Source organism: Mustela nivalis, assembly GCF_964662115.1.
Source record: "Mustela nivalis genome assembly, chromosome: 2".
Taxonomy (NCBI): Eukaryota; Metazoa; Chordata; class Mammalia; order Carnivora; family Mustelidae; genus Mustela; species Mustela nivalis.
The window spans coordinates 186,114,370-186,140,555 of NC_139021.1; the positions used below are offsets into that span (position 1 = coordinate 186,114,370).

General features: G+C 64.1%; 1 protein-coding gene across 5 annotated transcripts in view; it reads right to left on the reverse strand.

The window, feature by feature from the left end:
- Positions 1-1,122: 1,122 nt before the first annotated feature.
- STK32C (serine/threonine kinase 32C) overlaps positions 1,123-26,186 on the reverse strand; it is a 68,870-nt gene continuing 43,806 nt past the window's right edge. For 4 of the 5 annotated variants that reach the window (XM_082721562.1, XM_082721564.1, XM_082721563.1 and 1 more), the window contains 10 exons: positions 11,770-11,921; positions 9,994-10,167; positions 9,108-9,145; positions 8,906-8,995; positions 8,584-8,687; positions 8,089-8,205; positions 7,079-7,204; positions 6,866-6,997; positions 2,557-2,624; positions 1,123-1,736 (listed from right to left, as the gene is read on the reverse strand). In XM_082721562.1, the coding sequence (XP_082577688.1) occupies positions 1,598-1,736; positions 2,557-2,624; positions 6,866-6,997; positions 7,079-7,204; positions 8,089-8,205; positions 8,584-8,687; positions 8,906-8,995; positions 9,108-9,145; positions 9,994-10,167; positions 11,770-11,921 (1,140 nt within the window). In that variant the 3' untranslated portion in view covers positions 1,123-1,597. Of the gene's footprint in view, positions 1,737-2,556; positions 2,625-6,865; positions 6,998-7,078; positions 7,205-8,088; positions 8,206-8,583; positions 8,688-8,905; positions 8,996-9,107; positions 9,146-9,993; positions 10,168-11,769; positions 11,922-12,447; positions 12,557-26,186 lie in introns of those variants that run through there. The other variant, XM_082721566.1, reaches the window with a different exon arrangement.

The following is a 26,186-nucleotide window of genomic DNA, read 5'->3' on the forward strand; positions in this document are numbered from 1 at the left end:
CTGGATCCGAGCACAGCCAGACAGACAGAGGCTGGCATGACCCACGGCCAGGGGCTCTGAGGGAGACGGTTGGGCTGGAGACCTGAGCCCACCTGCCAACCACTTGGGCCGGGAGGCTGTGGCCCTGGCCTGAGGTCTACGCCCAGCCACCTACCCCCGCCCCAGGTTCTGACTCAGGAGGAGGAACGGCTGGGCTGAGCTGAGCTCTCCTGCTTCAAAGAAATGGTCCCAGTTCTACCTCCGAGTGTGGGATGTTCCCAGAAGGGTGTCTTCACCTTAGGAACAGGGTGTGCGTGATCGCCAGGCAAGGGAGCTTGACGGTCTGGGATGGGCCCCCACCCCTCACACTGCTGGGCACTCCAGCATCCGTGCCGCCGTCCGTGCCCAGTGCTGACCAGTTGTGTCCTCTGGGGGGACTCAGACAGCCCCACCCTTGAATCTGGGCTTCTGGTGAAACCACCATGGTCCAGGCCAGCCTCTGGAGAGGTCCAACCTGGTGGTCTCCATGTTCCTGCTGGCCCAGGGTCAGTGCAGCCTCCCAGCCAGGTTTCTGGGGCTCTGCTGGGGCCCCTGTTCAGGTACCAGTGAGAGAGATGATCACAGAGCCAGGTGACACCCACCTCCCTGCCGCCAACACAGGAAACCTTAAACTCAAGACCCTGAGATCAAGACCTGAACTTGACCAATGGGGCAACCTGTGTGCTCAAGATTCACATATTTTTACGAAACCTTAAACCTCTTCTCGAGTTTCCGACATCACCAGGTCTCCATCTAGAAACTCCTGGGCACTTGGTACCCCCCAAAGGGCATCCTGCAGCTGGCCACCTCTGGATCCTGGCTTCCTGCTGCTGACCAGAGCCCTGTGTCCCCATGTGATCACGTGAGGTCATGTGTCTCACTCCCCGGCCCTTGGCGAGTAGGGCTGGGAGCCTGCCTCCTCTGCCCGGCCCTGCCAGCCCCTCACATGACCTGCAGTGCTGGTTCTGGTTCTGGGGCAGGCCCTGTGCCCCCAGGGTGCCCCCCATTGCAGCTGCGGGACTGGGGGAGCCATTCAGCCTGTGGCTAGATCCTGGACAGACCCACGGCCATGGGCACGTGACACATACCACACAGACACCACAATGGCTCTTATGTCATGATGCTCAGAGGTGAGAAATCTACAGAAACACGGCAGGAGTATCTATAAAAACATCTTCACCTCCCCCCGGACACGCAAGCCTGAGTGGGCCCTGGTGGCCTGTGCATGGTGTCCAGTGGCCACTGCAGGGCTGGTGCCCACCAGGGGGAATGGGTCAGGGGAAGCAGGTCAGGGAGCCACCAGGAGAGGCCACAGGCCACAACTGCAGGAAACAGAGCCTCCGGGGAGGGGGGCACTCAGCCTCCTGGTGCAGCCCTTGGCCACACTGACAGCCTCCGCGTGCCCGGTGCCTCCGAGAGCCAGCACGTGGGCTCCAGGGAAATCCGGACCAGGGAGGAACAGGGCCACCAGCCGGCTCTGTGCTGGGAGGAGCGAGGCTGGCTGGTTGGGAACGTCCATGTGGGGCCACGGCCCGCCGCCTGTCCTGTCGTCCCGGCAGACTGAGTATCCAAAGCAGCATTAACTCTCGCCGAGGCGGGAGGGACAGAGGGAGCCACACATGGGCAGCACAGGGTGCACGGCCTCCCGGTCCTCCACAGCATCCCCAGACTCGGGGACGGGCAGGGGCTCGCTTGCAGGGTCCTGGCTCCTCTTCAGCCTGGTGGGGAAACACAGCGAGGGGCTCTCTGCAGCAGCCCCAGGGCACTTGTGGCCAGTCCCCACTTGTCCGAGGACTGGGAACACGGCTGGACCTGCTGCCCCCATGGGCGCTGCGGAGAACTGAGAGTGACGCCCAGCCCCGCAGCCCCCTGTGTGACCATGGTGGCCTGAGGCTCGTGCAGTGGGCTGGTGGGTCCACTCTTGGAACAAAGCTTTGCGGAGAGCTTGGCTGAGTCTGTTCTAACTCAGGCCTCTGACCTCCGTGATAGAAGCCAGTGCCTTAAACCAGTGCCCACACATCATCCTGCTCACTGAGGCAAGAGAGAGCTCAGAGCTGCTTCCTCCAGGAAGCCCTCCATGCCCTCCATGCCCCTCCTCTCCTGAGCCCACGGGGCCGGGCTTCCTCCCTCCCCTGCAGCAGGCGTGTCAGCAGTTTGTGGCCTGTCTTACCACCCTGACCCACAGCCCCTGGCACTCAGTAAGGGTTTATGGAATGAGTAGCTGGTAGCAGTCCACACGACTCCGCAGGGCCGCGAGCTGTCGGCCTGTCTGGGCAGTGCACCGAGTGTCTCCCCAGGAGATTCTGGCTGTTAGGCCCCTGTTTAGAACTGAAAGTTCCCAAGGAGCCCTCCCGCACAAGCCTGAACTGGGGACTTCGGCGCTCTGCCCCCAGGGCTGCTCCCCAGATGCCTTAGGATAGTGGCTGTCCACTTCCCAGGCCCCCTGGTGCCTCATGGCTGCTGGGGCTCAGGACTTGTGTGGCTGAGAGCCAAGAGACCCTCTCGGCCTGCTGCTCCCCACCCCCAACACACACTCACTTTTCTCTGTTAAAAATCACAAAGTCTTGCTGGATCGCATCAAGGCAGTCCTGAAGGTAGTCATTCTCCTATGAGTCAGAAAAACATACCGATGAGTGTAGTGGACACTCTGAGGCCCTCCCGTCCCCGCCGGTGGCTCCCGAGCACGCCCCCCCGCCCCGCCTCTCCTCCTCCTGCACCTGTGCTTTCTCTGGAGATCTTCTGGGCTGCTGGAGAAACTGTCCCAGCAACCACAGCATCTGGGGGTTTGCATCTCCTGAATGACCCTTAGCCAGGGGCCAAAGGATGCCCAGGATGGAAGCTCCTGCCTCGGAGCGGACGCGGACAAGAGGGCAGGGTCTACAGCACAACTTGGCCAGAAACCACACCTGGCTTAGCTCCCTCCCCTCCCGGCGCCAAAGCCAAGGCCGTGGGAAGGAAGGAGCTGGACCCCGGAACCTGGGAGGGCCTCTGAGTGGTACAGGCGGGCACATTCGTCCTGTGGGCCTGCATGAGGGACCCCCGCTCAGGCTCCTGCAGGTGGCACAGAGCAGCCCCCCCAGATCTGCCTCTACCTGCCCTCCTGGCCTCAGAACGGCCCAGTCGCCAGCAGCACGGCTGGTGCAGAATCTGCTAAGGTCGGAAAGGCGCTCCCTGCCTCGGTAGGACAAGCTGGGTGAGCGCCGCAGGGCAGTGCGAGGGCGGGGCGTGGGCTACGCGGCCGCATGGGGAATCCCTCCATGCCCGGCGAGCTCATCCTCTGGCAAGACCCCTGGAGCGGGGTCTAGTACGCTGCAGGGTGACTCCCGTATCATGGGAGACATGACAGCCCAGTGAGGATCCCAGAACAGCCGGGGCCAGTGCCGAGGGGGACAGTCTCAAGAGAAGCGGGCAGCTAGAGTCCGTCTGGGGTCGACAGACTCAAGAGTCAAGAACCAAGGACCTTCGGGTGACCATGCTCTCCTGGAGGCTCAAAAGGAGCTAAGGAATGAGCTGGCGAGGGCCGGGGCGTCACGGAGCAGCTCTGCGCTGCCGGTTTTCTACAATGGCACTCCTTGCCGTCCACGCTGACGATGGCGTGCCAGAACGACAGAAGCCTGGACAGAACGTAGCCGCCCCTAACCAGGTGGGAGTGACCACGGTCACAGGTAGTGAGGGTGTGGTGACGAGGAGGTCACCTCGAGGCCCGGGGTCTAGTGACATCTGACGTGGCACAGACAGTGCTCCTAACACTCAACGAGGTGGACACTGAGCACGCAGACACGCGTGCACACGTGCACACACGCAGAGAGACCACGGGTTCAAGAGCAGCCGTCAGTCACCTTGATGGGAAATCACCACCATTTCCCAAGCACAGCTGTGACCGCTCTCCTGAGCACACCTGGGAGGGGGGACCGTCTTCACCCGTCTGTTGGACGCGAGATCTGAGCAGACACCTGGCCACGCCCACCTCAAGAGCAGCGACCCCAGCCCCACCCAGTGGCTGTTGCGTCCACTGCCGGCCACCAAGTGCATGAACAAGACGCCCTCCTATGGCATCTGGTAGAGCCCTCGTGGCCGTCCTCGTGTTATGGTGGAAGAGCCGGAGAAGTCTTGCCCCCGACAAAGCAGCCTGGGTTCCAAATAAGTCACAGCTCGCGTGGGCAGGGACAAGTGTCCCCATCCACAATGTTAAGTCTGTACCTCGGCCTTAGAACATTCAGGGCACAGGGATGCAGCTTCCCATTCTCCTCCTGCTCCCTTGGCAAGCCTGCCCCTGGGTCGTGGCAGACGGTGGGGGCCACAGCACGCATGACCCCACGGCAGCTCTGGGTGCAGCGGCTGAGCCGGCGGCACAGTCACGCATAGCTCTGGGTGTGGTACACAGCCTCTAGGTTGACAGAGACGTCCTCTCCATGCCCCCACGGGAAGGACGAGGCCCGCTCTGCCGTCACCCGAGGCGGCCGGTGGCACTTCTGTGGCCTTGGCCCGAGGCTGGGCTTAGAGCCAGAGAGAGCCTCGCTTGTCTGACATCCGCAGTCTGCACCACGCTGACCGTGACGGCACCTACACGAGAGGAGCGGGAAGTGGCACATCCTCCAGATGTCCTTGTCCACTCCTGTCTGCGGTGGGGGGATCCGGTGACCTGCGCCCGGGCCCACGTGGGGTCTGGGCACCCCAAGCCCAGAAGCCCCTCCCACTAGCGGGTCCGTGCTCGCTGAAGGTGAGGCCAGCCCTCGGTGTGTACGGCTCTGTCCTTGCCGGTCACGGCCCTGCCTCCGTGGCCTCCCAGAGGAGTCGCCACCCTGACTGAGTGGCCGGTCTCCACCATCAGGAGGAAACAGGGCTTCTGGGCCGAGAACGCATCTGAGCCTTGCCCGACTTCTTGCTGATAATGAACGGACAAGGGCCCGCGCTCCCGCCTGAGAAACGATGTGGCCAGGGCCTCCGGCTCTCTGGGCACGGGTCCGCGTCACACCAGGAGGGGAGCCGCCAACACGCAGACCCCCCGAGGAGCAAGTGAGGGTGAGGCGGTACGGGAAGGGCCATGGAGGACGGGGCGGCCAGGGTTGCGGTCCAGCCGGCTAACCGTGCTCCTCTCGGTTTCCCAGGAAGCCCGAGAACGGTTCCAGAACAATCCAGGGCACTGTGGAAGCGGGTGGTGCCAACGCGGGCCTCACACACCACAGGGTGCACAGAGAACCCCTATTCCCCGGCTGTGGGGCGCGTGTTCACAGGAAGCCCTGTGCTGTGTCCGTGTGCGCGTCCTGTTCTGGGGCAGGACGCCCACACTTGCACCACTCGGCTCTCGGCCGACACACGCACACGCACACGAGTCACCAGACCAGAGAAACGTACAGCCCTCCGCCCCTTAGCTGAGCGCTGCGGGGGCGGGAGATGGAAGCTGTGTCCTCGGGACTCTGACACCAACTGCCCCGGGCGTATTTCCTGAGTAAACCCTCGCGTGAATCCTCGTCTGCGGGCACACGTGTGTGGGCAGTACTGACACCGACAGCTGTCACCCCTGGTGTGGAGTGGCAGGGGCCTCGAGACCGGCTCCACTTCCAGCAAAAACCCGCTGAGCAGACATACTCCCCAAGCCACTGGGAATTCACCGGAAATGCGAGACACCTAGAGCCGCCCAGCGATCTTGAAAGAGGACAAAGAGCGGGACTCACGGTCCCTGATCTCGACGCGGACGCCAAAGCTGTGGTCATCGGACAGCTGGGGCCGGCACCGGGCAGACGAGGGGGACCCACAGATCAAGGGGTGGGTTCGTGTGTCCGTGAATAAACCCTTATTTTCGGAGGACCGACGTCTGAAAACGACGCCAAGCCATTCGACGAGAAAAGAACTGTCTCTCCAACGCGTGCGTCCACGGGCCGAAGGTCGGACCTGGACCCCGACCTGACGCTCTCCGCAAAACCCCCCCGAAAGAGGACCCCAGAGGCGAGATGGGCCAACTCTCAGAAGAAGCCTCAGGACTGGACCTCAGTGGCCTTCGTCGGGCGGCGGTTTCTCGGGCGAGACGCCAGAAGCAGGAACGAGAGAGAAGTCGACGCGCCGCGGTCCATAGAGTCCAGCGCGTCCGAGAACGACCCCGCCCACGAGAGAGAAAACCCGCAACGCAACGCCTGCGGCCTCCCTGGGGGGCTCCAGCCTCGGAACAGCAGGACTCCCAGCGGGACGGAGGAGGGAGGGGCTCCGCGGCCTCCCCCACACCCAGAGCAGAACAGCCCCCGAGGGGGAATGGGCAGGGCCACACCCGCAATTCCAGCCCCGCTCACCAGGGCCGCCACCAGCAGCCGGCCCCCTGCCCACTCCTCGCCTCACCCCTGTGCGGGGAGCAGGTGCAAGGGGGCGGCGCTGGGGCTGGGGGCCTCTGCCGGTCCGGTCCAGGAGTGGGGCGGCACCCGTGGCGTACAGGGTCACCGCTGTGACCCCTGCCATCCACCCCTGTACCCCATGTGCTCTTGTGAGGACCAGGTATACCCGGGGGACGGGGCAGGGCTGGTCCCACGCTCACAGCGCGAGCTCCCCAGGGACGCCCCACCCTCCCGGGGCAGGAGAGGGGCTGCTGTGGGTTACTCTGTTTCCCACCCCGCAGAGTGACATCCTACCCTCCAGCTCCCTGGAATGTGCCAGAGTCAGGCTGGGAGAGGGCCGTCTGGGGTTAGGGTGTCCCTGTAAGAGGAGCTCCGCACACAGGGCGAGTGTGGGAGACCCCGGGGGCACAGCTGGGCATGATGGGTCCCCAGCCCGGAGCCCCACAGCCAGGGGCAGGATGGAGCAGCAGGGACCCCATCCGCACAGGAGGACGAGCAGGCCTGGGGGGCGTCGTGTCCCTCACCGACTGCGAGCTGTCCCGGCTGCTGTCCCGGGACCGGGTCTTGGCCAGCCGCTTCTTCTTCTTGTGCAGCGGCCTGGACTCCAGGATCATCTCCTCCAGCTCGAAGGTGGGGTCGCAGTGAAGGCGGCCTTTCTGCGGGGGGGCGGGAGCTGAGCCCGGCCGGCGGGGCGCCCAGGCCCTCCCAGAGCCACCCCCACCGCCTCCCCGGCTTACGTTGGGCACGAAGCCCGGCGCCACCTTCTTCTCGCTCAGGTCTTGCCACAGCACGCCGGCCAGGGACGGGGCCGCCTGCATGTCCTGGAGGCTGGACGCTCGGTGCTTGGGGTCCACTGTGAGGAGCTGGAATGGGGTCCACGTGAGACCGTGCCTGGGCCCCACGACCCAGTCCCACAGCTGACCGCCTGCCCCAGGCCAGGGAACTCCAGGGAGCTCTCGCCGCAAGGACCTCAAGGGCCAGGCAAGACAGACCCGACCTCGGGTCAGTGCCGTAACGTGGCCGCCGGGACAGCCTGGCCAAGGTGGGGTCCCCGGGGACCCTCTACCACAGTTCGCCAGCAGGCGGCAGCCTCGGCCTGGCTAGTGGCAAGGAAGGCCACAGTAAGGACCTGGACAGGCTCTGAGGGGGCCCCAGGGCGCCCTGTGTGGCCCGGTCACGGGCGCTACGTGCCCCCCCCCCATGCTGTCCTTCCTGCTACAGAAAACGTGGCCGACCCTACCTGAGGCTTCTCCTCGGTGTGAAGCCCGGCCTACAGATGGTCCCCACTCCCTGTTGGGGTCTCTGGGGGCCAAGGTCCCACTGTGGGAGGCCCCTGGGCAGAGTGGTCAGTGCAGACCGGGAGGACAGCCCCCAGGGACCAGGAGAAGCCTCTGGCTGCCTGGCTATCATTGTAGGGGTGAAGGTGTCCGGCAGGGGTGAGTGCATGCAGAGGAGAGCCCTGAGGGCCAGGAGCCAGCGGGGCCGTGTGTCGAGCTCTCCCATACCCCATCCTGACCCGACAGGCACCCGTGTGCTCCAAGTGGGGCTCCCTGAGTGGAGAGCGGTGGGGCCAGCCCAGCCCTGGACCCCAGATGGAGGCGCGGACAGCAGCGCTGACCCGGTCCCCTGGGCCGCTACAGCCGCGTGCTCAGGCCGTTCGGGGTGCAGCGGGGGCCGGGTCTTCTCAGGGTGCCTCCGGGCCCTGTGGCCAGGGTGCTCGCGGCCCTCCTCGGGCGGAGGGGCTCACCTTGCGCAGCAGGCCCACCATCTCCTTGGACCAGGTGGGGACGTACTGCACGCTCGCCGTGCTGAACAGCTGCACCAGGGACTCCACGGCGTTGCTGGAGTGGATGTCGTAGGGCCTCTGGGGCGGGGGAGGCAGCGCTGCACCAAGGGCCTCACCTCACAGCCAGAGGCACCTGCCACAGCCCCCCCCCCACGCAGGTGCAGCTCCCAGGGGAGCCCAGGGCCCGGGAGGAAGCAGGTCTGGGCCCAGGCGGCTTGGCCCCGAGGCCAGGACGGGCTGCTGTCCTCCAGGGTGGGGGGTCCCGGAGGTCCCCAGGAGGGGACACCAGGGTGAGAGCACAGGGACCCCCCCAGAGACCCTTGAATAGGTCTCAGCCCTCCTGCACCTGCTCAGTGGCTCTCCACGCAGACACTGAGCACCCTTGGGGACAGGAGGGCAGCTTCATCCTTCCCTGAGGGCTCAGGCCACCCCTGGGGGACGCAGCGTGCTCCGTACCCATCCACGCAGCAGCTCGTAGGCCAGCACCCCCACTGACCACCAGTCCACCTCAAAGGAGTAGCCGCTCCCACCGCTGACGAAGGACTGGAAGATTTCCGGAGCTTTCCAGGAGGGAGAAGCAGCTGAGCATCCTGAACCATAGGCCCCGGGCCCCCTCCCCACTGACCGCCTGGGGGTCCCTCCTCCCCTGGTGTGGGTGGTGGGATCCTCCTATGCCCCCGTCCCACACAGCCCTGTGCCTGCAGGGATGTGACCCGAGCGAGCCCCACCCCGCCCCCCAGCCTGGGCCGGACACAGCAAGCCAGTGGCCGTGGCTCACCCATGTACGGCTTTGTCCCGGCGAGTGCGGTGGCCCGCTCCCCATCCTTTATGATGGTGGCGATGTTGAAGTCGGTCAGGTGTGCGTGCCCTGCGAGCAGAGGAGACCATGCGAGTGTCCCAAGGACGGGAGACGCATCCCGTGGGCCAGATGCGCGCCGCCCACCCCGCCCTGTGCCCGGCCTCGCACGGCCTCGGCTCACCTTGCTCGTCCAGCAGGATGTTGTCGGGTTTGACGTCTCTGTTGAGGGAGCAGGAAACGGGGCCACGGTTCGTGCCTTGTTCGTGCCTTGCAGTCCCTGGCGGGGCAGGGGGGTCCCTTGGGCCCCTCCCCACTCAAGGCAGACGCCCCAGAGGCCAAAGTGGGCCTTAAGGCGACGGACCTCGCAACATTGTGGCGGAACCAGGCGACACGAGCTATTCTGGGCCTGGGGCCGGGGGCGCCTCCAGCTGCCACCTGCTGCGGCCCAACGGACGGGGGCGAGTGCACCGGATGCAGGGGTGCCGCAGCCCCGGAGGACAGATGCCGGCCCCCTCACCCAGACCCCGGGGCCGGCCACTCTTCCAGAGCCCTGGGGCTGCACAGAATTAATGATTGGGGTCTATGCCTCCCTCTGGCTGACCTCGGGCCTCCTTGGGCCTGACTCTCGGAGCTCAGGCAGCACCTGTGCCTGGATCATAACCAGGTAACAGTCCTCCAGGGCAGGAGCGCAGAGACCCCATCTACCTGACTCTAACATGCCATCTTTATCTTCCTGATCTGCTTTCCACTAACATCTGTTCAATCCCCCAGGAGCATGGCCGATGAGCAAACGGCCTCTGCTAGGTGGTGGCCAGGCAGGACCTAGCAGCTGGACAGACCAGCTGAAGGGGACCCCGTTCCCAGCCCACCTGGGGCTGCTTGCATGGAAGCCACCCCCAGGGGCAGCAGGTGCACAGCCGTGGAACTGGCTTGGAGCCAGGCGCTGATGGGCTCGGGAGCCACACCTGCAGGCAGGTCTGGAGGCCAGGGGCCAGGCAGACTGTGCAGGAGCCTGTCCAGGTCCCGCTGGAGCGCAGCCACCCACAGGCGACTCCCTGGGGACATACCTGTGGATGATGTGCTGACTGCGCAGGTAGTCGAGGGCCAGTGCCATCTCGCAGATGTACAGCCTCACCGTGTCCTCGGAGAACTGGACGTTCTGTTGCAGGTGGTAGCGCAAGTCCCCGCCCAGGAGCAGGTCCACGACCATGAACATGTCCTCCTCGTCCTGGAAGGAGTACCTGCGGGCACCGTGCGAGAGTGTGGCCCACATGTGGGAAGCGAGCTGGGGTCACAGCGCCCACCGCACTCGATGACCCCCCCATCTAAGAGCCTGGACACCCACAACTTCCCACGGGCACTCCCCAGGAGCAGGGCCCCGCCATCCCCTCTGCTAGCACAGGGACCAGACGATCGCAGGGCTCTCCGGCCACAGCGCGGGAGGCGGGGCCCATGTCCAGGGGTGAGGAGTTGGAGAAGGCCCGGGCAGCTCCGGGCTCCACTGCCACGCCGGCCTGGCGTCCCACTCTGTTCCCACTAGTACCCGGGCAAGGCTACATCCCCTGTGACATGGCCAGCTCCTGCCTCCTGATTACACGCAGGCAGGACCCTGGGATCTGACTCGGGCTGCTGGCCATGCTGAGGGACCTCTCGCACCTGCGGAGGCCCCAGAGGAATGATCCATTGTGGGGGGGGGAGGGACTTCAGCCCTGAGTGTGTCCCTGGAGAAGCTAGCGCCAAGTCGCTCTCAACAATGCCAGTCCCACATTTCTGTCTACCCCCATGTTCAGCTGAGGGACCCTCAGCTCGATCATCCCAAGGCGGCGCTACCAGGACCCGAGCTCCGCGTGTGCACGCCCTCCCAGCCACCTGGCACCTGTGCCCACAGGGGCCCTCGGGGACGCGGTCCGGTCTGTAAGCCCATCAGGGAGCCCGGACCCAGGCTGGGAGTGTCAGGGAGGACCCCGCGTGGGGAGGCGCCCTTGGGCAGCAGGACCCCACACGGGAGAGAGTGATCTCACTGCCGCTCTCAGGCTCCCTGCCATCCAGGAGCTGGTCTCGGTGCCCATTTTATGGAGGCGCTCAGGCCCCCAGAACTCTCCCCACTGACTCTAGTGCCAGCGACGCCATAGGCCACAGGCCCCTTGGCGGGAAAGCCTGGCCCTCCTGTAGGTCGGGAGACCCGTACGCCTGGACAGCTCTGGCCCCGGGACGGGGAAGCTGAAGGCATCCAGAGTCCCCAGGGCAGGGGAGGAGAGAGCGGGGGGAGGGCCCTGGGGTCAGGGAGGGCGGCAGCGGGCCACGCACCACAGGTTGACCAGGCGGAGTCCCCAGGGCAGGGGAGGAGAGAGCGGGGGGGGCCCTGGGGTCAGGGAGGGCGGCAGCGGGCCACGCACCACAGGTTGACCAGGCGGAGTCCCCAGGGCAGGGGAGGAGAGAGCGGGGGGGGCCCTGGGGTCAGGGAGGGCGGCAGCGGGCCACGCACCACAGGTTGACCAGGCGGAGTCCCCAGGGCAGGGGAGGAGAGAGCGGGGGGGGCCCTGGGGTCAGGGAGGGCGGCAGCGGGCCACGCACCACAGGTTGACCAGGCGGAGTCCCCAGGGCAGGGGAGGAGAGAGCGGGGGGGGCCCTGGGGTCAGGGAGGGCGGCAGCGGGCCACGCACCACAGGTTGACCAGGCGGAGTCCCCAGGGCAGGGGAGGAGAGAGCGGGGGGGGCCCTGGGGTCAGGGAGGGCGGCAGCGGGCCACGCACCACAGGTTGACCAGGCGGAGTCCCCAGGGCAGGGGAGGAGAGAGCGGGGGGAGGGCCCTGGGGTCAGGGAGGGCGGCAGCGGGCCACGCACCACAGGTTGACCAAGAAGACGTGCTCGATCTCCTGCAGGATCTCCAGCTCCCGGAACACATTGCGCACCTCGTCCCGCTCGATGCACTGCTGCTTGTTCATGTACTTCATGGCGTACATCTTCTCGGTGTCCCGTTTCTGCACGATGCACACCTGGAGGACGGACGGGGCGCCCGTGTCCACGCCGCCACCCCAGCCCTGCTGCCCGCACCAGACGCAACCCAGAAATGACGGGAGGTCTTGGGTGGGGCGGGACCCAGCCAAGAGCACGGCCCCGGGGCCCAGGCCCCTCCCCACAGGGACGAGCACCCCTTCCCGGCGCTCGGGGCGGCTGCTGACTTGGAGGGCTGCGGGGGGAGGCCGAGGAGGACCCCACGTGCGAGAGCTGCTGTCCTCGTCAACCCTGGGCCACCATCCCCGTGGCGACAGGAACCCTCCTGTGACGACAGGGTCCCACACGGCTCTCACATGCTAGTCCCCCAGGGCACTGGACTATACAGCCGGCCAGTGCTATCGGTGGCGTTTACACGTGTGGGACAGAGAGACCCAAGAAGCAGCCCCGAGTCAGCTGGGGCAAGCCCGAGCGGCCGGGGGCATCTGTCAGAACCAGGGACCCATGTCTCCAAAGGAAGCGGGGCTAATGTACAAAAGCATAGGCTGGGGGGGAGCAATGCCTCACCCCCCATCCAAGTCGTAGGGAGGACGCTCATGGACAGGTGACCAAAGCCACCTGCGAGGGGCCCCACACCTTCGGGCTTCAGGTCTCCAAGCTGCAGGAGCCAGGGGTGGGCTGGGTGGGAAAGAAGGAGAGGAAATGGGAGGTTCTGGACCTCCAGGTGGGTGGGAGACTGTCCCGGGTGCCACACCCAAAGGCAGGTGTCCTGGACCAGAAGTGTCGGTGAGCATCGGGGTCTCGGGCCACGCCCGTGGGATCCAGGCCTTGAAGGAAGCCACGTTCCCTCTCTGGGAAGAAAGGGAACAAAGGTGCTTTTTCCGGGAAATGTTCATCACAGTTGAGCAAACTGCTTAGAACAGACTTTCGAGCAACCTTATCTTCCAACAACCTCATGGACACGGGCAAGTGAGCTCCGTGAAAAACCACGCAGCCCCTGGAACAGAATTTATAAAGGCTTTTGAGAACGTGTGGAGATTTCTATAAACCCAAGCAGAAACCACAAGGCTATGCTCTTAATCCACAGTGTGGAGACGAAGTGCGGGCGCGGGCGCAGACGGGACCCGAGCACGGGGCAAGCGGCACCCCAGCCCCCGCCGCTCTGGCGTCTGTTCTGTTCAAACGAGGGTGTCTGGCAGGCGGTGGCGGGTGACCACTGGCTGTGGGGTGCTGGACACGACAACCAAGCGCCGTCAGCTGAGCGCCCACGTCACCCAGTGCAGGACCTTCGCGAGCTGCAGAGGCGGTTTCCAAGGCGACACCCACACACCTCCCGCCGGCCCCAGGGAGGCAAAGCTGGCTGGCGTGACGTCCCGGGCGTGGAGGGGGCGTTCGGCCAGGCTGAGCCTGGCCAGCTCCCATCTCAAAGCTGCCCGGGAACCCGTGCAGGCCACCCAGGGCCCCGCAAAGCCCTGCCTACAACGTCCTCTAGCTGGGCTGACTGCCGGGAAGCTCGCAGCCTGGGGACCTGCGCCCGGCCTCAGACCTGCTTCGCTTCGTACTTCCAAAGACCCCCACAAGGTCTTGACGCCACGAGTTAAGCCCGTCCTCGATGCTCTTCGCAGGCTGGGGCGGGGGCAGACACACGGGAGCCCCGTTCCTGACGGCGGGAAGAGTGGGCAGGGAAGGGAGGCCACAGCCCAGGTCCTGCCCTCTGCGCCGCCCAGGCCTTCCACGCAAAGAAAGGCTGGAGGCAGTTCCGTCTTCCCTGACTCTCCCCCAAAGTGAACACGGGGACAGGGTGTCTGTTCTCTGAAAGGAGCACAGTCCTGAAAATGTGGTCCCCAAGGGGCGTTGGGATGGACAGAGCCCTGCTGGTGGGGACAGGGGCGGTGACCACTGTGAGGCGGCTCCTCTGCGGGAACATCACACCGGTGGGGACCTCTGCTGACCCGGAGCAGCAGGACGCCGGCCGGGGCTGAGGAGGCCACCAGAGAGGACAGGCTCTTGGGGTGGTTCTGCCCACTGCGGCCACACACAGCAGAGAGACCCCTGTCCAGGAGCCTCAGGTGCCTGTGGGCAGCCCAACGTCCCCCACGGCTTTGTCGTGCCCACGTGTCCACTGACCACGGCTGTGTCTCTACCGTGCTCAGCAGAACGATGGCCCCAGGGACACCCACATCCTAGTCCCTGTGCCCTGTGATGTGTGACTTTCCCAGGAGATCATCCCAGACTGCCCCGCAGAGTCCTCATGAGGAGGAGGCAGTGGGAGATGGGAGCCCCAGGAAGGCATCCGGGCTCCGCGGCGCTGCCCAAATACCGCAGACCCCGTGGCCTAAGTGCAGATGGTGCTTTCTCCCAGTCTGGAGATGGGAGTCGAAGCTCAAGGTGCCGGCAGAGCCATTATCGGTGAGGACCCCACGGCTCGCAGATGGTGTCTGCTCGCACGGTCCTCCCGCAGCCAGTCCTCAGGACGCGACGCGCACGGAGACCGTCTGGTCTCTGCCCCCGCCTCCCTCAGAGGCTGACGTGAATCCGAACCCCTGCACGCTGGGGGACGGGCTTCCACGCGGGCTGGGGGACGCAGGTCTACGGCAAGAGGAAATGTGATGACCAGAGGGAGGGTCCTCGGTGTGTGGTCACTTGTCACAGTGGCCCCAGGAAGCCAACGTGGCTGGTGCCCGCTGTCCTAGGAGCCGTGGGGTACAGAGCAGAGCGGTCGGTGCCCTGGACAGGTGGTCCCGCTCTTCTTGCTTTCCCAGCTGGTAGGGCTGCCGGACCGAGACCGGGAGGAGGCGAGGTCACCCCCGAGGCCTTTCCAGCCCTTCCCACGCGTGAGGCCACTCGTGCAAGAACCACGTGCTTACTGGACTCGACCCCTCGTTTCGCAAAACAGCCCAGAAGTCGTCTGCAGGAGGGACACCCAAGCGCTCTCTCAGCGGGCCACAGACCGCCGGGCTCCACGGGCTGTCCTGCCTCCCCATCTCGCCACGAGCCTGGCCTCCGATCTGGGGCCTTCCCAAGAGACGCAGACGGACAAAGAGGAGCGGTGGGGCCCCGGGGCACCCGGCCATCATCTGAATGTGTTCCGTGGGCTGCGGCCACAGCCAGTAAAGCCCAGTCACCCGCTTGTCTCCGCCGCCCCCCACGCTCTTCCTCAGGATTTCTGAGACTGCCACAGGGGACAGCCTGCGGGTTCTCCCCACTCCGCACACCCGAGAGACGTGGAGGGGCAGGCGGACACCCCCTAACCCCAGCCCCGGGGTCTCCTGACCGAGGTCTCAGGAGGAGAAGCCCGGAGCTTCCGAAGCGTCTCCACCTCCGTCCAACGAGGCACATTTGGAGGCTCCTGGTGAGCCGAGAGCCTGGGAGCTCTGACGGCCACTGCCTGTGCCCAGTCGGGCAGCCCTGGCTCCCTGGGCTCCGGTCACACAGCCGTAAGCACCGCCCTCCCAGCGGCCAGGGAAGAACAAAGTGGTCTTTTTCCCCCCACGCATGTTACTTGCTGTATTTGCTTTTAAAGTCTTTGTCATTCTGGTTAAATTGGTAAGTAAGCTTTGTGATCTGTGATCTTATTTAATCAAATATTTTAAAACTTCTGCCTATTTTTTACAATCTTCCCCAAATCAAATTTAACACAGTCTTTTTGATTTGTTATGATTTGTTACTGATTTGTTATTTGTCCTTAGAAAAATATAGACGTTACCCAGTTAGGCTTACATGACGCGTTCGGTTACCCGGAAGCTGTCAGACGGGAAGCGTCGCTAACCCTTAGGTTCTGCCGTCCGCTCACGTGCTACTAATACCCGTGTTTCAGAATCATGCAGAGTGGCTGAAGCTGGCCCGCCAACGCCCCTAGAGCCTGTAGAATCGCTGGTAATTCCAGTTATTGTCATAAATGGCACAGCCACGGAAATAACCAAATATCCTCGTCAGCTGCATCGTTTTGCAAAACACTCTCGTCAGATCTCGAACCATGGCTGCTTTCACTGTCTCCGCATTCGGAGATGATCGCCGTCTTACCATCGAGCGCACACCAGAGCCCTCTGTCTTCATTCAGAAAGTCCTTGGGAAGGGCTTCCGTGGGGACCCTGAAACCACGCTGCGGAGCCGGAGACCTTCCAAAACTAATGGAGAAGCTCGTGGCTTCAGGAAACTGGATTTAATTACGCGGCCCTGGCGGACCTCATGAGGATGATGACCTCTTCTACGACCTCTGGTTGGAAGCACTGCTGGTTCTCCGCTGTCTGGGTCTCCAGACTTAAGAAATCCCGTTTCTCTCAGATGCCCCGCTAAGCAGGGAGCCTGACACGGGGCCCGACCCCAGGACCCTGGGATCATCCCCTCACTCTTACTCAAGACTTTCCGCCTGCCTGGAGAGAGAACAGAGGAGAAAGAAATCCCACCTTTCTTTTCTCTCAAACCCTCCGTAGCTCACGGCCCGTGTGGGAAACCTCACCTTTACAAGCAGGACTGAGACGCTGACCCCTTCTCCCCACCCAACTCCTCCGAAACTCAGCGACTGTTCTTAAAGACGCCGACTTTCACGCCAGCGTGTCTACATACAGGAGGAGTCTGTTCTCCTTGTCGTGGGACGTAATTAAACTCATGGTGATGTCACCAAGACTTCGCCGGGGAGGTCGTTTTTGAAAGCGGTACAGGCGGCGCTGGACCAGCCTGGTGTGCACGTGGGGCTCCTGGCCCCACAGGCAAGTAAAGAAGGTCACTTGTTGACAGGCCCAGGAACTGGGGATACCTTGGGAACCTGAAAGACAGGAATTCACCCTAATTTAGAGGGCCTAAAGGCAGAGTCTGGTGACCCGGCTTCTCAGTCTCGAGAGGCGACATTGGATCCGGGACCCTGTGGGAAAGTTCTAGCAAAGCAGACTTCGAAGAGCCACGTGGTCAGCCACTATTCTTGCCACACGCATGTAAACGTCAGGCTGAGTTCCACGAGACGCGACTTCTCTGCAAACGCGTAGTGTGACTCCCATGGTATCTCGCATCCCTGCTGGACAGCCTGTGTGTCAGTGGCAGCGATGGTGCCCGGGGGCCCGCGCCGGACGTCCTCTGCGTCAGCCGGGGCGCGCCATTCTGTGCTTTCTGTGGAAAACCGGCATTTCCCCCCAGCCTTCCGCCTTGAATCATGAAACATGAAAACTGCCCTGCCCCAGCACCCCCACGGCAGCCAGATGACTCGACAGACGCTTTCTGAGAAAGTACCGCAGAGACCTCGCGTGCACGGCCTTCGTGCCGACCGCCGCCGCGCGGGCCCCTCGGGAAGCTCCCCAGAGCTCCCCAGACCCTCAGCAGGGACAAGCGGGCCGCAAACCAGGAGATGCCCGGAGCTGCCCCCGCCCCTCCTCGCCACCCACCAGAGGCGCCCACCACCCAACCTCCTGCCCACGGAGGCCTCCCCGCGGACTCAGAACCTGGCCTTGAGGTGGGCGGTGCACGTGCAGCCCCGCCTCGTGAAAGGAGACCCACGTCGCTAACCTGACCTCTTCTCCGGACGGAGACACAGGCTCAAAGAGAGAAGGAGCAAGCTGCCGGTGTCCCGTCCGAGCCGGGACGCTCTGAGGAACGTCTCCGCGGGGGGCAGGGAGAGGAGGAGGACGGCCACTACAGCGTGCCCCCGGGCTCACACGTCATGGGCTAAGACATGGAAACGCCAGCAGGTCAGGACAGGCCCCTGACCGTCCCGTCGTCCTCCAGAAAGAAGCCCCAGGTGGACGACGGCGGACGGGTCCTCCCCGCACCAGAACTGTGTGCCCCGAGCATGGGGAAGTCGACGCCAAGACAATTCTGGACGGACCTAGTTCACGCGACTCTCCCCTTCCGCTCCCCGAGTCTAGTCACTCCTCCGCACCGGCCTCTTTGCCCAAACCCAGATGGAAACATGTAGGTCTGGCCACCTCTTTGTGTCTGTTTCCTTACGAGGGCTCCTGGGTCACATACAACTCACCCTAAACACACACGTGCTGTTCTGTCTGTCCCATGTCCGCTAGTCCTCCAGTCCAATGGGAAATCGCCTCCCCCGAGCCTCAGAGGAGCCCAGCCCAGCCACACCTTGACGTTGGCGTCTGGCATCCAGAGCTGTGGGGGAACGTGTCTCTGCTGCCGTGGGCCCCCAGCGGCAGCGCTGCGTTATTGCGGCCTCAGGACACAACACAGTCCCCAGACCCTTCGAGGGAGCCCATCTATGGACATACCCTGCTTCCATCCAGTGTCCGTCACCCTGACGGCCTCCAACCAGCCCCCGCTCTGACCTCTGTAACCTGAGCCCCACTTTGTTCTCTACCCTGAGCTCACGGCTGGACCAAGCCCTGGCTCTGCTCTCTACCCTGAGCCCCTGATTTGACCTCTAACCCGAGCACCCACTCTGACCTCTAACCCAAGCCCCTGATTTGGCCTCTGCCTGAGCCCCTGCTCTGACTTCTAACACAAACCCCCACCCACTGGGGCACCTGGGTGGCTCAGTGGGTTAAAGCCTCTGCCTTCAGCTCAGGTCATGATCTCAGGGTCCTGGGATCGAGTCCTGCATCGGGCTCTCTGCTCCGCAAGGAAACTGCTTCCTCCCCTCTCTCTGTCTGCCTCTCTGCCTGCTTGTGATCTCTGTCTGTCAAATAAATAAATAAAATCTTTAAAAAAAAGAAACAACAACCCCCCACCCAGACCTCTAACCCAAGCCCCAGCTCTGACTCTACCCTGAAACTCCACTCTGCCCTCGCCCCCAAGCCCCCGATTTGACCTTTAACCTGAGCCCTTCTCTGACCTCTACCTGACCCCCCACTCTGAACTCTAACCTGAGCCCCGGTCTGACCGCTTTCCCTGCCACTTGTCGGGAGCCCTCCCGTGCAGCCCTCTCCTCGGAGAGCCGAGCCTCCTGGCTCCCCTCTGCTAACCCAGGCCGGCCGACCACACCGCTTCTGGGAGGCTGCTGGGCTGTGGGGCCCACAGGGTCACTGTCCCGAGGGCGCCAGCATTCCCCTGCGGAGTCGGTCACGTCAGGCCCCCCGAGAGGGGCTGGAGCTCCCCGCAGCTGGAAAGGCCAGGTCTGGCGGCCCCCGCGGTTTCTCTGCCAGGAGAGCTCAGAACAGCAGGGTCTGCGGTGCTGGGGCTGGGCGCGGTCCCCGCCGTCTGTCTGCGCCGTCCCCGCCGTCCCGCTCAGGCGGCTCTCCCAGGACGAGAGTAGAAGTGCTTCGGGCTCCGGGGCTGGGAGCAGGCTGCCCCATTTAACCATCTCCTCCACGGCCCGGGTCCGGGCTCTGAGCCGCGTCCTCCAGTCGAGGACGGAAGCGGACAACAGGACAGAATCCGACCGATGCACGAGGAGCTCCGCTGCCCGGCCCACGCGGCTGGGGTTCTCTGGCAGTGCCCGGGGCAACCCGAAGCCGGGGCGGCCGATGGCTCGGTAACGGCCGTTCTAATCCAGCGCCGTCGGCATGTTCTGCTGATTTCGTGATCCACCCGAAGCTCTTCTCCTCTCCAAGTAGCTTTTGTTCCCCAGAAAGCAAACGCCTGACAACAGGTACTTAAAGCCTCAAACATTACGAGGAAATTGTCTCCTGATCTCACCCGGGGAGCTTCTGGAGCCGGGGAGGGGGTGCGGGCAGTCCGGCTGGGCTGGAGGAAAGAGAGCAGGGGCGCGGGTCTACACTGCACCTCCCACAGGGCGCCTGGCCTCCCTGAACCGGGAACCCACGTCCAGCCCCATGGCAGGCGGGCCCCTCGCCCGGGGTGGAGGGAGGGCGCCGGGCTCTCCCAGGACGGCGGGCAGTCCGTGTGGCAGGTGCGCGCAGGAGGGGCAGGTGTGCCGGGCTCTGTGTGCTCTGAGATGGCTCGTCCCCGGCGCCGCATATGCTTTGTTGACCTGCCTCTGCCGCCTCTGCCAGCCCCACGGACCTGGGTCTTGTCCTCCTTGTTCCCAGATGTTTCACCAGCAGGCCCGGCGCAGAGTAATGAGGTTTTTATCATTTTAAGCCAAAGGGTCCCAGTGCCATCTGGGGGAGCTTCATTTCCAGGTAGAAGAGACAGGTCTGGCCACGTTCCTGCCCCAGGACCCCCAGTAGAATGGTCGGCGAGCCAACCACTGGCAGGACCTGGCCACACAGGACCGTCAGCCACACAGGCCCTCAACCCGGTGCCCGTGCACCCTGGGGGGAGCATGTTCATGTCCTCATGTCGTCCCCACGGCTCCCTAGGGGCAGGTCCTGCAACTGTCCCTCCGACAGACAAGGAATGTGGACAGAGAAATGGGCCAAGAGTGCAGTGGGCTCCCAAGAGATCTCCACCCCAGCCAGCAAACGCAGCACCTAGAGTCAAGGCCAAAACCTAACAAAAGATTTAAAACCACCTCTGCTTGCAGATGACCTGGTTCTACACCTGGGTTTGACAGGCTCAAAGCGAACACAGGGGTGAGGGCGGCTGTGCTCTCCCCGGGAAGACTCAAGAGTGGGCTGAGCTGGGGGCAGGCGTGGCTGTCTAGAGCGGATCCAACATGGTCCATTCGCGACCCCAATCGCCAGGATGGATTCCGGCTGCGTGAGCGTTTATGTGCAGCCGAACCGTAGACGTGACCCACAAAAGTGTGCCCAGAGAGCTCTGTGACCCGAGACAGGACAGCACTCCTGTGATGCGAGGCCCCTGGCCACAAGGAGAAAGGCCAATAAACAAGATCTGAAAACGGAACATCTTCCACGTGGGGAAAACATGTCTGTCTAAAACACAACACGGGGGAAAACTTTGTAGTCTGCACCAGAAACAAAGCGTGTCCCCGACCTAATGAGCCTCTAGAAGTGAAAGAGAAGGGTCAGCCGGACAGGAGCAGCGGCACAGACACACGAAGGGCCGCCACACGGCCTTGCTGTCACAGAAGGCAGAGCAAAACCTCAGAGATGCCACTTCTCTCCCGTCAGACTGGTGAACATCCAAGCCGCGGCGACACGTGGCGTGGCAGGTGCTGTGCAGGAGAGCAGCACGGTGTGGGAGAGCAGCACGGTGTGGGGGAGCAGCACGGCGCGGGGGAGCAGCACGGCGCGGGGGAGCAGCACGGTGTGGGAGAGCAGCACAGTGCGGGGTAGCAGCACGGTGACCGGCCTGGGAGGAACTCGCGTGTGCATTTACCTCCCGGCCCACGTGTCCGCATCCACGAACCTGCCCATGGAGACGCTGGCGAAGCTGTGCGGAGGCTCACGCGGGTCACTGTGGCCTTGCCTGAGACTGCACCACCGGGGACAGTCCCCCCTCCCCCCCAGGGGCTGTGGTCAGCAGACACTGGCCCCCACCTGTCCACGCTCGAACCCCAGTGACCTGTGGGCTTGTCGCCACATGTGGCACAGGGGGCTTTGCAGATGTGATCGTGTGAAGGACCCTGAGATGCAGACCGTCCCCAGCGGGCAGGCCCGGGGTCATCACGGGTTTCTGAACAGGGCAAAGACGGAGGCAGAAGGGCCAGAGGAAGTAGGACCTGAGGGATGTGGGACCACAGGCCAGGACACCGGGACCCACAGGCTCCTCTAGGAGGTGGGTGGTGCCCCTGGAGCCTCCGGAAGGAGCCAGCCTGCCCGCAGCCTGACGTCAGCCCACGGCTCGCCCACAGCCGACCTCCGACCCCCAACACTGCCACAGAATACATCCGCGGGGCTGGAGCCACTGTATCTGTGCTCTTTGTCCGGCTGCCACGGGACACCCGTCCGCATGCCTGCCCGTGTCACGCCGACACAGAACGGAGTGCTGCCGGCGGGTGGAGCGTCAGGTCCAGAAATCCTGTGGCACGAAAAGCCACGCCTGGAGGAACGCCGCGGTGGTGGGAGACCACCACGGATTTCATAGGAAAATATGAAAAAGAAACGAATGGACGTGTAAAATGTGCGGCTTCCAGAAGGATGTTTCCAGGAGGGAGCAGGAAACGGGACGCCAGGGTGGGGCAGGCTGCACACTCCTGAGCGACCTGGCTGGACAGATCTCCGCGCGGCACCACGTCCGTGTCCTCCACAAACACCACATTCAACACCAAGGGCAAAACCGAAGAACTGAGAGCAAAATACGCCCCAAACGGGGTGTGTCCAGGAGGCGGGTCATCAGAGAGGAAGGACTTCCAGGGACCATGAGTGCCCGACTCCCGGGGGATGCCCCCCGTGGACCTCCCAGCTCTGGCCATGACAGAGGCCTGTAAGAAGCAGCCATGTCCAGCAGCAGCCAGCGGCCGCGGCGCCCAGACTGTGGCCGGTGAGTGTCACTCCCGGCCAGGAGGGCCCAGGTCCCACGGGGAAACCAAGGCTCTGCTCCTCGGGGCCAAAGCGTCCAGTCCCCCCAGCGAGCGTGACACCGTCACACTGGGCGCCAACAGCGTCACAGCGCGTGGACCAGGGGACAGCAAGGCGTCCTGTCCACAGCGTCAGAGTGGCCGCGGAGCTCCGCTCTGCTGGCCGCCAGAAGACACCGGGGACCGGCTCTGTCCCTGACAGCTGTCCGGCGAGGGGAAGAAAGCACGTGTCCTTCTGGACGAGCTCTTCTCCACCTCAGGGACAGAGAACCTTCGTCAGCACGGCGGCGAGCTGGGGACGACGTGTGGCAGCTGGGACGCCACTCCTCGGCGCTGCTCAGGGAGCCGTGGGCGAGGGGACCATCCCTGGCGGCCTAGCTCAGACAGAGCCCGGCGGCAAGTCACACCGGATCCCCCCGCCGGTGTAGACGTGACCGCTCACATGGGGGCGGGGCTGGTGGGGAGCACGTCGGGGACCAGCACACGCTGACCCGGACTGTCCACGAAGGAAGCGCAGCGAGAAGGGGGACGGGGCCTCCTGTGGGTCTGAGTCATCGAATAAACACAACGCGCCTGTGGGAGCGACCGGCACGGGTCACCCCGGCGGCCCAAGGGACCGAGCTGCGAGCGGAGGCGCCCGCGAAAAGGCTCGAAGATAAAGCGGGACCCTTTTGGGGCCCGGTTCGCCGGCCCTGGGTGTGGGCAGGAGCGGGGGACGGGGAGCGGCGGAGACAAGAGGACCCCGAGCGGGGGGGGCGGGGGGGGGGGCCTGCCGGCTTTTCTCCTCCTCCCCCTCGTGTTCAGGCTTGAGGTTTCCCAAAAGGGAAAAGGAAAGGAGGTATGAGGCCGCGCCATGTGGCTGTGGGTCCCGAGCCGGGGCCTCAGCAGCCCAAGCGTGGGCCCACCTGCTTCCCCATGAGGCAGAGCCCACAGGACGGGCTGGTTGGCGAGGGATGTGGGGCCCAGCTCCGCAGCGGTGCGTGGGGAGGCCTGGAGTTTGGGTCCTGGGGGCCCAGGGGTCCCTGCCCTGACAAACGGCACTGCCTGAGCTACTAGAGATGGCAGAAGCGACAGATGTCCAGACACGCTCACCGGAGAGGGACCCTTTGGGCTCCCACGGTCAGCAGCCTGGGCCCAGGGTGCCCCAACACCTCCCGGTCCCGAAGAACAGCCTCCAGCCGTCAGCCGCGCCCAGCCGTCAGCAAGCTTCCTTCTCCCTCAGTTCCTGGGGGACTGTGGGCTCACCCTCAGCGTCCACCCACCGGGTGCACCTCTCTGGCCTCGGCCCCCAGCAGCGCCCAACCTGCGCGCTGGCCAGGAACAAGACCGAGGAAGTGGGCGGGAGCGTCCTCCTGCTCCAGAAGCAGTCTCTAGGGAGATGGCTATTTTAAGGCACAGCAAGGCCCGAGGGACCCAGAGACCAAGCCAGCAAGTTCCCGTTGTGCTTCGGCCCACTTCGGAGCACGTGATGGGCGGTCCGTCAGATGCTGCCCCCGGGAGGCCACCACGCTGGCTCTCTGGGACTGCACGTCTGAGAGAGACGGTGACGCCGGGAGGGGGCTGGGCACCTGCAGGTCGCGGACAGCTTCAGCCCTCGGCCTGGGCAGCGTCCGGTGCGGACCCCACCACCGAGTGAGCTCCCTGGGGTAGGGAGAGGAAGGAGGCTGTGCCCTCAGCACCTGCGCTCCCTGCTGCCCTGTCCAGCCCCTTCTGGCTGGGCACGGGTCCCCACTGGCCCTCACAAGTCCTCCCACGGCACGCACACGCACACGCACACGCACACGCACTCGCGGTGTTCCTCTGGCTCTCTGACCAGCGCGCCTGTGCCCGCCCCCCACACTCCTCTTCCCTCGGGTGTGGCTTGTTTGGGTCTCAGCATGCCTCACCCCTGGAGAGCCCTCCGCCCGCACCCCAGCGGGCCCAGCAGGACCCCTTCTGGGAGGCCCGATGGACACAGGTCAGCTGGGCAGGGTCCCTCAAATGACTGCTGGCTCTGGGGCCAAATCCTTCCCATCAGGGGCCCCAAGTAGGAGCTGCTTGTAAGGTCATGTACGAAACTGAAGTCTGAACGTGGACGCTGCGGGCCAGATGGAGAGGGAAGGGCGGCAGCACGGGGAGCCCCGGCGCTGCGGCCACAGGAAACCTGTGAGCCCACCCAGCTTCTGCGGACGGGGGTGACGCCAACCCCCCTGACAGCACTGGGAGCTCCAAGCCTGGAGCGTAAGCACACCGGGGCCTCACCGGCCTTGCCTGGGGACACTAAGGGCCCTTAGGCCCCTCCATGCGGGAGCAGGTGCCGGCCCGTCCCTCTTCTCAAGGCTGCAGGACACGCGACCCCTCATCCCTTCATTCGTGCTGGGCGCCCGTGTCCCTGCCCCCCGTGGCTGCCGTGACCCACGCTGCTGTGAACACGGAGTGCAGACATCTGTTGGAGTCCCTGCTCTCGGCCCTGGGCGTGCACGCCCAGAGGTGGCACTGGCGGGCCTGGTGATATTTAAACAGCAGAGTTCATTTTTTTTTTAAATCTCTTCTGTGCACTGGCCTTTTCAAGATTTCAACTACTATCATCAGTTTGAGTAATTTTCTACTTTGCTCAACTTTTTTGGGGTTTTGCTGATTCGCGCAGGTGTGTGTGTGTGCATGCGTGCGTGCGTGCATGTGTATGCGCATGGGCTTCCCTGGGATGGGAGAGGCTCTTCCCTGCCAAGGGTCATTTGCACCATTTATGTGGCTACAAGGATGGAGCCTTGTGGGAAAACCCAGGGCCTGGGTGTGTGCGGGCCCACAGGCTGCCCTGCCTAAGGGTGACCAGCACCAGGCCACCAGCCACGGGCCCCTGCCGACGCAACTGGACACCGTGAATTCTGGTGACTGTCACTAGCCCGGCCTTCAGCAATGCTCCTTCCCAGGGTTCCCAAGGCGACTGGCGTGGTCAGGCCACAGTCAAGCACGTGATGGGAACAAGGAGCGGAGGCACGGGCCTGTAAGGTCCGGGTGTCCGGACGTCTCAGGAGGGGCTGTGAGCCTGCTCCAGGAGCTGGCAGGACACAACAGCTCTGAGCCCTCGGCCACAGCTGCGCCGGCCCCACCCCACTGCGTTCTTGCCACTACTGAGGGCAAATCTCCAGAAGGGCCCCCTGTTAACTGCAGATGCTGCTCCCAGGTGCTGGGCGGGAGGCCCTTTGCTGCCGCTGAGGTGTTTCCACGGCAACGGCTGGGCGTCCTCAACAAGCAGGGTCCACCAGGAAAGAACTGGGGCCCTGAGCCCCGGGACTGCACTTGCCACACCGGCCCCGCCACCCCCTCCCACCTCATCTCCAAGGTCCTTCTGAGATCTGGTGGTCACAAGGGGCTCAGGAACTCCCTCAGTTGTTGGGGTCTGCAGCCAAGGCACACTGTACCCCAATTATCTTAGCTTTTCCCCCATAAACTGAAGAGAAACAAGACATGCTGGTCCGAACTCCCCCAACCGCCATAGCATCTCAGCCAGTACTCCTACAAGAGCCAGACCCGCCGGAAGGGAAAAGGGTCCCCAGGCCTCACAGCTGGACAAGAGCCCCCATATCTGCCAGATCTCACAGTAAGCTCCCTAATTCGGAACCCACGGCCTCCTGACAGGTCTGAGCTGGGTAGGGGAACAGAAGGCGGCCAGGCCCACCTACCCACAAATGCACAGCAGCAGGCCCTCCCAGAAGGCTCAGTGTGAGCAACAGTCCACTTTCTGTAGGTGCAGAGAGGAAGGGGGTGCCCTGGGGTACAGGGCACTCAGGGCAGCTAGTGGGAGGAGGCCTGGCCTAGGAAGGGCAGAAACCTGCCGAGGCAGGACCAGGCCATAGGGGCAGAGAGGGGCTGGCGTGCGCGACGAGGGCCAGGACCTTCCCGCTCAAACACCCAACTGTGCCCACTGTGCAAAAGCCTGTCACGTCTCTGGAAAACGCATCCGGGTCAGGGACTCTGGACTCACAAGGGGACACCCACCCCCAATTGACAAGCCTTTGCTTCCTAATGGGCTGTGTCCTTCTACCGCCTTAATCTTTGC